The sequence below is a fragment of the Sinocyclocheilus rhinocerous genome, unplaced genomic scaffold, assembly GCF_001515625.1.
Source record: "Sinocyclocheilus rhinocerous isolate Xijiao unplaced genomic scaffold, SAMN03320098_v1.1 scaffold1907, whole genome shotgun sequence".
NCBI lineage: Eukaryota > Metazoa > Chordata > Actinopteri > Cypriniformes > Cyprinidae > Sinocyclocheilus > Sinocyclocheilus rhinocerous.
Window position 1 is genome coordinate 119101 of NW_015628766.1, and position 10021 is coordinate 129121.

At 36.8% G+C, this 10021-nt stretch overlaps 1 protein-coding gene across 1 annotated transcript in view; it reads right to left on the reverse strand.

Moving 5' to 3' along the window:
* The window catches only part of LOC107738478 (steryl-sulfatase-like), a 20762-nt gene extending 14200 nt beyond the window's left edge, over positions 1-6562 (reverse strand). The window contains exons 1-4 of the mRNA XM_016550238.1: positions 6480-6562; positions 5694-5853; positions 4999-5120; positions 4291-4413 (exon numbers count right to left, since the gene is read on the reverse strand). Of these exons, the coding sequence (XP_016405724.1) occupies positions 4291-4413; positions 4999-5120; positions 5694-5845 (397 nt within the window). The 5' untranslated portion in view covers positions 5846-5853; positions 6480-6562. The remainder of the gene's footprint in view (positions 1-4290; positions 4414-4998; positions 5121-5693; positions 5854-6479) is intronic.
* Between the last annotated feature and the right edge of the window lie 3459 nt (positions 6563-10021).

Genomic DNA, 10021 nt, shown 5'->3' on the forward strand with positions numbered 1-10021 from the left:
CCGCAGCGCGGGCTTCCGAACCCTGAGAGAGAGCCGCGGATCTAGCGGGTGAGGACCGAGAAAAGGACGAGCCTGTCTCGGATCCCTCCGCTAAATCCACCCGCAATCCCCGCTGCCAGCGGGATCGCGAGCCTGGCCGCTCTCATCAAACACGGCCAGGCGAGAGCGGAGCGTGCGCAGCGAGAGCAGCTCGCAGTCATGATAATCAGCTCCTCGAAAGCTGACCGTGCATGCTCAGCTCCCAAACAAACGACACACAAATCGTGTGTATCCCCCGCCGCCAGATATCGTGGGCAGGGAGGAACACAGCGTTTGTAATGCCGTTCGCTCGCCATAGACTTTTTCATGATTGTTTTTTATATATGCTTGTGCGGACAGACAACAGTAAATAGACAGACACATACACAGAGCGCTACTGAAGAGCAGAAGCTGGTTTGCGCTCTGCCGGATGCGCTTTTATACTTTCTGGTGATTACGTCACCCCGCTCGTGACGTCTCGCTACTCCATTGGACTGATTTGACACGTGCTTCAGAACGCGGTCACGCAGGGGCGTTCCCAAAGCGACTTTGACGCAGCTCGAGTTCCTGAAGGGGAAAATTACATTAAGCAAAAAATGAAACTGGAACTGAATGTTTCTCCTCCTAACTTTTGTTCAGTATCTCACCATGGAAAATTTTCAGTACAGTCTGAACCTCAGCGTGCTTATCAAATCTCAAAAAGCTGCAATATAAATAAAGTCTGTTACTCGCATTTCAGAACGTTTGGCATGTTAATTTACGCTGATGCAGTTCATGATCTGGTGTTTTCAGTGTTTCATTATGAACTTCATCTCTGCATGTGCTACGAGTTTAACATGCATTTGGGAAGGCAACATGCACCAGGTTCACTTTATTTTCCAACTCATATAATTTCTAACATTTTTGTGAACAGAAGTTTACAGCATTTCACTGGATTTGTAATGAGAAACATCTGTAAACCTGTTGCCACAGAAACTTTAAAGTTATCCCTGCAGTTTTCTGAGGGTTTAACTCTTGCAAGTGAATAAATTAATACATATGTATTGTTATTTTATTTCTATAAAGTACTTTTGGTAACACCTTACAATAAGGTTCCATTTGTTAACATGAGTTAATGCATTAACTAACATTAACAATGAGCAAGATATTCGTTATTGTATTTATTAATCTTTGTTAACATTAGTTTATAAAAATACAACTTGTCATTGTTTGTTGATGTTAGCTCTGGTCCATTAAATAATATTAACAGATGCAACTTTTGATTTTAATTTTAACTATGTTAAGTATGTTAACAAATGGAACCTTATTGTGAAGTGTTACCATACTTTATTTTTTTTTCATTTTACAGTACAGTTGTATTACAAAGTAATATATTTCTGTCTAAGCTAACATTAATAATACTATTAGTACTCAAATCGTTTGGATTTCTAGAAATAGCAGTGTGAATATAATATAGACTGAGACATTATCACAACAGTCCACAAAACAGTCCACTTTAAATTCCATGTAACATGTACAAGTCAATGCAACTTTTTTTTTGTCAAATTGGTAACTGAAAATAGAATGTACATATTAATTTTGCTCTCAAAGTGCAACAGATTGATGTCTGGACCTCCATATATCCCACCACATCTGTAAAGTATTGTCTCGCTTTATTTGTCTCACCAATTGGTTCAAATGTTTTCACATAGACATTTACCTGCAAACAACAAATTTCCCAGGTTTGCCTGCACACAGGACTCAGAAATATAAAATAATAGCTTTCAGGCTCTCTCTCATCCCTCGGCTGTTACAGGAGCCTTTGAGAAATGTCAGTTTCAGAGTGTCTGCTTATTTAGACAATCTGCTTCTCTGCACTCCCTCACAGAATGTGGAAGGGACAAGCCGATTCCTTCAGGATGTGCCTTCGTCTGTTGGGCCTAATGGTTTCGACATGGTCTGTTATTCTCCTGGGGTTTTTGCAAAACCTGAGTTTGGAAAGCAAGACAGCATTACCCACCCTCACCTCAACTGTCAGTTGATTCTGCAGCTTACATGCAAGACTCCTTATTTCTAATAACTGTAACCTAGGCCCCAATTCACAGAGGAAAGTTGATAAACATGAACTAATTCACTGAGGGGCTGAGGTCGAAGGCAGAGCAGCGAAGGGCTTACGGCCCCCATAATTTCAAGGGACACATTACCTTGAATTATTCTTCTTGCTTCTGGTTTTGAAACACTTTTTCTGAAAACACTGCATTTTGGTCAGATCCGACAACACCACAGCGGTGGCATGCATAAATCAGCAGGAGAGCACCCACTCGTCACAGCTGCACAGTTTGGCAGCTGAGTGGAGGAGTGCACGTTCCCATTCATTATATGCAACTCTAATCAACTGGTGAATTATGTGTGCGAGAGATACGGATATGTCATTTTATGAAGGACGCAAATTGTCTAAAAACCACTAAACCCATTCTCGGATCTAACTGTGATTCTGAACATAACTCTTTCAGCCTTCTTTTGAACCAAACAGTGATTTCCTACAAAAGATGAAAAGCATTTACTGTTTCCTGGAAAGTGAGTTAGCAAGCTGCATACTATGTCACTCTACCCCAGTTGCATGCATTTTGTACTTTTTTTTTAAGGTGTCCCTTAAGCCGAATCCACATTTGTCCCTGAGGTGAGCCAGTCATTTTTTTATTTGGTCATCTGTAGAGCTGCTATCTTTTCATCCAGTGGTATATCATGCAATATCACTAATTTCTGAGACACAACACAAACTACAGAAGTGAATAAACAAACAAATCAATAAATCAATCATGGAATTATTTTGGATTAATCACTTACATGTACAAAGGTTTTGGTGAAACCTGCTTTTACCCTTTTCTCACAAATTGTGCTTTTCCTTGCCATTGTTAAATGTGTGTCAACATATACAGTCAGATATGAGTGTCATATCTAATATTTATTATAAATTTTGACAAATCTAGCATGTAAATGAGCTAATTAATTAAAATTAATACTTTTATTCAGCAAGATTGCATTCAACTGATCAAAAGTGACAGTTAAGTAGTTACAACATTTAAAATAAACTGTTCTTTTGAACTTTCTATTCATCACAGAATCACACTTTTCACAAAAATATGAAGCAGCACAACATGTTTTCAACATTGATGATACTAAGAAATGTTACTTAAGCATTAAATCAGCATATTTGAATTTCTGAAGGATCATGTGACACTGAAGGTTGGAGAAATGACTGCTGAAAATTCAGCTTTGCATCACAGGGAAAAATGAAATTTTAAAACATAGAGAGCAGTTATTTAAGATTGCAATAATATTTCACAATAATACTGTTTTTACTGTAGTTTTGATCAAGTAAATGCAGCTTTAGAGATAAGAGACAAAGGACTACATTAAATAATCTTACAGACCCCAAACTTTTGAACGGTATATGTTTCATAAATATTTACAAATATAAACACATCTTTTAAATACACATACTTATATTTATATTTGTCCTGACTTTAATATATCTATAGGAAATAAATTATGGTCTGAGAATAGAGGTTTTTAGTAATAATTTTGATTAAAAAAAACAAACAAACAAAAAGGTTAATACAATAAAATGGTATGTGTGTATTAAGAGCATTCTATTAAAAATATTGGATTATTTTTTTACAGCAGAAATGTTGCTGTTTTCAAATCCAATGTCATGTTAAATTGATGGACATCTTTTGTCCTATGTCTCAAGAATCAGTGATACCAAATTATAATAGCATGAGCTTGCAACCCCAGGAGGGCTTAAGCAATCAATCTGCCTTATAGATGCTATTTAACTGCATATCAGTCCAAAGATATAAGCGCCAAGTCAGCTTGCACATCACTGCACTCAATCATGAGATTTTATAGGTTGTATAATACTACACTGCTCAAAAATAAATTTATATAGAATTTGATATTTTTGAAAAGATAATAACCCAATTTGTCATGAACAACACTTTGAAATGTGGAGCTGTTTATATACCTAATGAGATACCAAACGATTTTAAGGTTAACAGTATAACTCCAATTCACTGACAGATAGTGACCTCGATACCCTTCCCTCCTTGCAGTCAGAACAAACAAGAGATATTTTAAGAATTGCGCAATGACAGGTGACCCTTGTCATTCCCATGACCTGTCTGTCAGCCACCATGCGTATTGTCATTGGTCACGCCTGAGGCATTTTCCACAGTGACATACTTTACTGGACCCTGTTACCAGATAACCAGAGTTATGCAAGTAACATACCAATTACAGCAGTGGAATAGCCTTGCTCTTTGACAGCCTTGGCAAAGGTGATTTCCTCTTGCGGAAGGCCCCCTGACGATGCAGAAAAGAGAAAAACTCCCATACGCCCATGTGCTACCATACCTATGACATCCAAAAAAAAAAATTTAAATTAAAATGTGCAGATGTCAAATGCAGAAATGTTAATCCATGCGTTTATGACCTCAAGGTTAGATTATTGTAATGCTTTATTGGGTGGTTGTTCTGCACGCTTAATAAACAAACTCCAGTTGGTCCAAAATGCAGCAGCTAGAGTTCTTACTAGAACCAGGAAGTATGACCATATTAGCCCGGTTCTGTCAACAATAGATGAACTGAAAAACCTAAACCAATATTAAAAAGACAAACTGACCATTTTTTATAAGTGTGCTGCATAAATGTGACTAAAGGAATAAACAATGAATCTACTAAAGTGTATAAATATGAATTCAAATCTTTATGTGCCCCCATTACTACTACTACTATTAATAATAATAATAATATCATTACATTATTATCATTATTGTAATTATAGCTAATAATAATCATACTTGTCCTGCTAATTATCAGCAATCTCTCATACACAGAATAGTGTTTCTAACACTTTAACACGAAGTCTTAAGAACGCTTTAAAAACTGCACACGTTGCTTATTTCAGCAGTACTAAAGTGCAGTAACTCCAGCACTGACCTGACCGGATAGGGTATCTGCCTGTGAGGAACGCCGCCCTGCTGGGAGTGCAGAGCGGTGCAGCAGCTATGTGTTGGGTCAGTTTCACCCCTTCCAGAGCCAGTCTGTCAACGTTAGGTGTCCTGCGGACCAGAACAACCACAATACAACACAGTCTCATTATGCCTGTGAGAGAGATGTCTATTCAAACTTATGGAAGCCCGTTTACTCTATGGAATAAAAATACAGTTTTTTTTTTCTCTGAATTCTGAGTTTACATCTTGCAATTGCAGTTTTTGTTTTGTTTTGTTTTTTCACCACAAAATGTAATTTTGACTTTTTATCTAACAATTCTGTGAGTTTATACCTTATTATGCGAGAAAAAAAAGTGAAGAAAGAACTGTGAGATAAAAAGTTACCTTATCCTGTGGCAGAAAAAAGCTTCCATAACAACTTTATTCAGCTTTGAAACATACTGTTTATGAACTCATCAAAAGGAAAATCCCATGCAAGTCAAATATACTGATCTTGAATCGCTCTTACACAGCATCTTCTGACACTACTGACCTAATTGTACATTATTTCACATGCAGAATAATACATAGATGTAACAACTAAAACATAAAACGTGATCCACATGTCATAAGCAGCCAGTTAGCATCGATTTCCTGAAAGATCTCCGAATAAAAGCAATAAACTAAATTATATGAACACACCTGAGGGTAGTGTTTCCATAGCATCCTAGGTCTCCAATTCCTAAATCGTCCACCATCATAAAGACGAAATTAGGTTTTCTACCACTGTCTGCACCAGCAGTACAGAGAAGCAGCAGGCCAAGGGTGCAACGGATCCATGGAAGGGGTTTCATTGTTCACCCTAAAAGAGAAAGAAGGTAACAGAAATTGAAAATAGATGGACAAACAACACTGTGTACTTTAAAATGTTTAACTTTATAATATTATATATAAATATATATAGAGAGAGAGAGAGAGAGAGAGAGAGAGACCTGTGTGTGTGTGTGTGTGTGTGTGTGTGTGTGTGTGTGTATAAGTGTAAGAATATATATTACAGTTGTTTAAGTTTTACTTTATTAGTTATTGTTTATTTTTATTTTTTTATTTAATTTTAGTACTTCAGCACTTATTTCAGTTATTCTCAATTTTTCGTTTTTTTCATCTATACGATTTTGTATTATTATTCTTATTATTATTTTAATATATACTTTTAGTTTCAGTAAACGTTTACAACACTGCTGGAAGCTTTGAAAACCTAATGTGAGCTGCTGAATGGTAGTCAATAACATTATGAGAGACTATCAAATAATATATAACTCACTACTGAGTGCGATGGCCGAGCGTGCACCCTATATCTGCAACCATATAGGTTATAATCCAATTTTTGCATTAAATAGGCTATTGAAATCCTAAACTGGCCTATTCAATACGTTTTGAGTACAGACTAAATACATTTTCTCCTAAAACGGTCGGTCTGCCGTGGCCTACCCGCTGCGTCCAAGACGAGAAAAATCATCTGACTGCTGCCAGAAACATCAACATCGCTGCAGATGCATAACACGCTCTAGTTTAACGTTAGTGTAAACAAGGAAGTTGAGCGCAGGAGATCACGTGCTTCACGCATGTTAGATTGATTGGTCAACTGATAGAGCGTAAATTACGTTTTAATAATCAACACTTTTGACCTTTAATCTTTTGTATGTCCACACAACACAGCGCTTTTCAGTTTCAGCTTGATTTGAAAGCGCTTAAATAAAATGTCCATGTAGAGCCCGGAAATGTCGTGTAGCGCACTATAGCAGCAGTAATTTTCAGGAACCCTGTTTTCTCCGACGAACAGGTTTGGTTCCAGCTTCTGCTATCTTGTTGGGAGACTTTCGCTTTTGTTGTGTCGGTTTGTCTGCCGCCACATGCTTAGAGATTATAATTATAGGTTTTCAGTGAAACAGCGCCACCTCTCGCTAATTTTTAATATACAAGGAAGCCAGTCTTCCACGCTCTATATCGGGATTTTTGTGGTCTACCGTTTTCATGACAGGCAAGAGATGCTATGACAAGTTTGTCAAAACACCGTTTGCAACCGATAATCCCGCTGCATATTAGCATAATATTTAAATTTTAACTTTTAAAGCTCACACATCAGAGGCTGACAGAAATTGCTCTAAAATGAACTCTTTTGAGGTTTATCTCATTGTGCTGGGGTCGTGTGCGTTGATGGGAAATGAGCTCCCTCAGTGAAAGTGTGTTTTGGGTTGTTTCTCTTTTATATTAGGCTAAGCCTGCGACAGATCCCACAGATTTATTTTATACAAACGCCTCACGCTGTTCAGCTCAGGAATATTCTGAATCTGCAATCGACAGCACTTTGTGGCATAATGATTACCAAAAAATATTAAAAGACGTTTTCCTTTAAAAAAAAAAAAAAACTTTCTTATTTAAAACATAAGCATCACAATTCTGGTGTTAAATCCTGCAATAATTTACCCCATTTACTTTCATTGTATTGTACGTGTTTTACTGTAACCTGGATTTTTTTTTTTTTTTAAGAAATAAGGGACAAGGCTAAATAAATTTATTTTTATATTATTTATTGTCGGTGGGGGGAGTGAATAACCAGCACCCTCTTCCACCCTCAATACCACGACTGATGTGAGAACCTTGAGCAAGGCACGAACCCCCAACTGCTCCCCGGACGCCGCGGTAATATGGCTGCCCACTGCTCCGGGTATGTGTGTGTTCACTACTGTATGTGTACTTGGATGGGTTAAATGCAGAGCACAAATTCCGAGTATGGATCACCATTGGCCACACGTCACTTCACTTACTCACTCACTCACTTTATTTATTTTATTTTATTTTATTTATTTATTTATTTATTTATTTTTTTGCAGAAATCAACATTATATCGACATTATTTAATTAACTCTCTCTCTCTCTCTCTCTCTCTCTCTCTCTCTCTCTCTCCCTGTTTGGTTACCATCATTCTTCAAAATACATTATTTTGTATTCTGCAATAGATAGAAAGAATGTGATGCAGGTTTGGAACAAACAATTTTCATTTTGGGGTGAACTATCATTTTAACATGCATTGAACCCAAAATATCCCATTAATTTCTCTTTTCTGTCTCCCTCAACCTGGCAGACCATATCCTGTTTGTTTCTCTGATCTATTCTTTTGCTCTCAACCATCCTCTTTCTACAGCATCTTTATAGTATTTATCCATCAAGTTGACTAGATCCACCCACACTGTTTGCAGACTACACAGCCTAGCATTTTATTTTCACTGGATGCATCCAGCCTTATTAACTGCATTATTCTTCTGTTAAACTTTGAGGCCATTGGGCCTTCCGGGGGTCATTTGCTAATATTTATGCTCAAGCGCTCAGACTGTGCTGTAAGCTGCTAACCAGCAGTTAGTGCTGAGCACACATCATATTAAAGTACATAGAATGGAAAAGCTAACTATGCTATACAGCATAAAACACATCCAGGCCATTTCGCTGCTTTGCTTGTATGCAAATCTGGCTCATGGCAATAAATGTAGCAGCTGCCTTTACCATCTGACATGATTCCCTGATTAATTGAGTAGGCTAATAAAACACCATTCCCCCGGCTTGCTGCCACATACCAGTGCACAAGCAGTTGTCTTGACATTATACATTACATTGTTTTACAACATCACTGCATCTCACAGTTAAATGCTCCCATCATAGGCCTCAAGAAACTGTGAGGCACGGACTCGCACGTATGATTTGGAAAAAATACTGTCAATTACTTTCCCATATGAAGTGGAATCTAAATAAACTATCAATAAAAACTCTAACTGCATGAAAAGCTAAAGCATCTCTCATTCAAGTGAAAATGCTTATGGGGAGTTATTGAGAGCTGTAATGCAAAGTACAATGATCAAACACAGATCCTCCTTTTGAAAATTGCAGGAAGAAAGATTTGAATGAGTACAACTAGAGTCAGCTGACGTTTCACTAGTTTCACTTTACAAAGTCACTGGAGAACCCTTCAACAGCAAGCCTCCTGTTCTTATTTGATCAAAGGAATATGGTGGGGATGCATGATATATATTGGTAAAACTTTTTTTTTTCTTTTCTACTTCTATATACCCTATTTTCACATTTACATAATGCTGGATGTTGTTTAATGCTCCCGTAAAGTTATTGTTTAAAAATGTAATAACACTGTAAAAATGTCATCTAGCAAATATAAAAATGAATATAAATTTTCATACTGTACAGTATAAAATAATTAACTTTTTACTTAATTGTTTTTCAACCTACATTAGTGTTGTATTTGAAATGTATTGAAGACAGAGAGAGAGAGAGAGATTATTCAGAATGCATTAAATTTAATGAAAACGTGTGTGTGTGTGTGTGTGTGTTTCTTGGGCAGGAAATCAGCATATTAGAATGATTTCTGAAGGAGCACGTGACACTAAAGACTGAAGTAATGTCTCCTGAAAATCCATCTTTGCATCCCAGGAATACAGTCAATTACTTTTTTTATATTACATTACTGCTTTTATTGGATTTTTTGTTCAAATAAATGCAACCTTTCTTTTTTTCTTTTTTTTTTCAAAAACGAGCATTTATATTGTATGACATTGTATGCACTGGATGTTAATTTACGTTTTAGAACATGAGTCACAGAAACCATTTAACTGTTTAAGTTTTAAACATGAACAATAAAAGGCATCATACAGTCAATGTAACATGTTGACCAGTTGATGGCAGTATCAGCTTTCTGACATGGACTGAAACTGTAACTGCTGACCATTTCCTATAATCTCTAAACTTTATTATACTGAAATAGAAGGTACGGTCTAAAGTCTGTACTATTTGCCTAAATTTCAGTAAATATATATAAAACCTGTATACCATGTCCCTGATTTATTAGACTGAAACACTCAGCACATGCTGGTTATGGATCACTCAATAAAGAGTTGGCCAACAGAATCACGTTTCTTCACCATGTATAAAACAGAACTGAAAGCAATGCAGTATCACACAGAATGTGC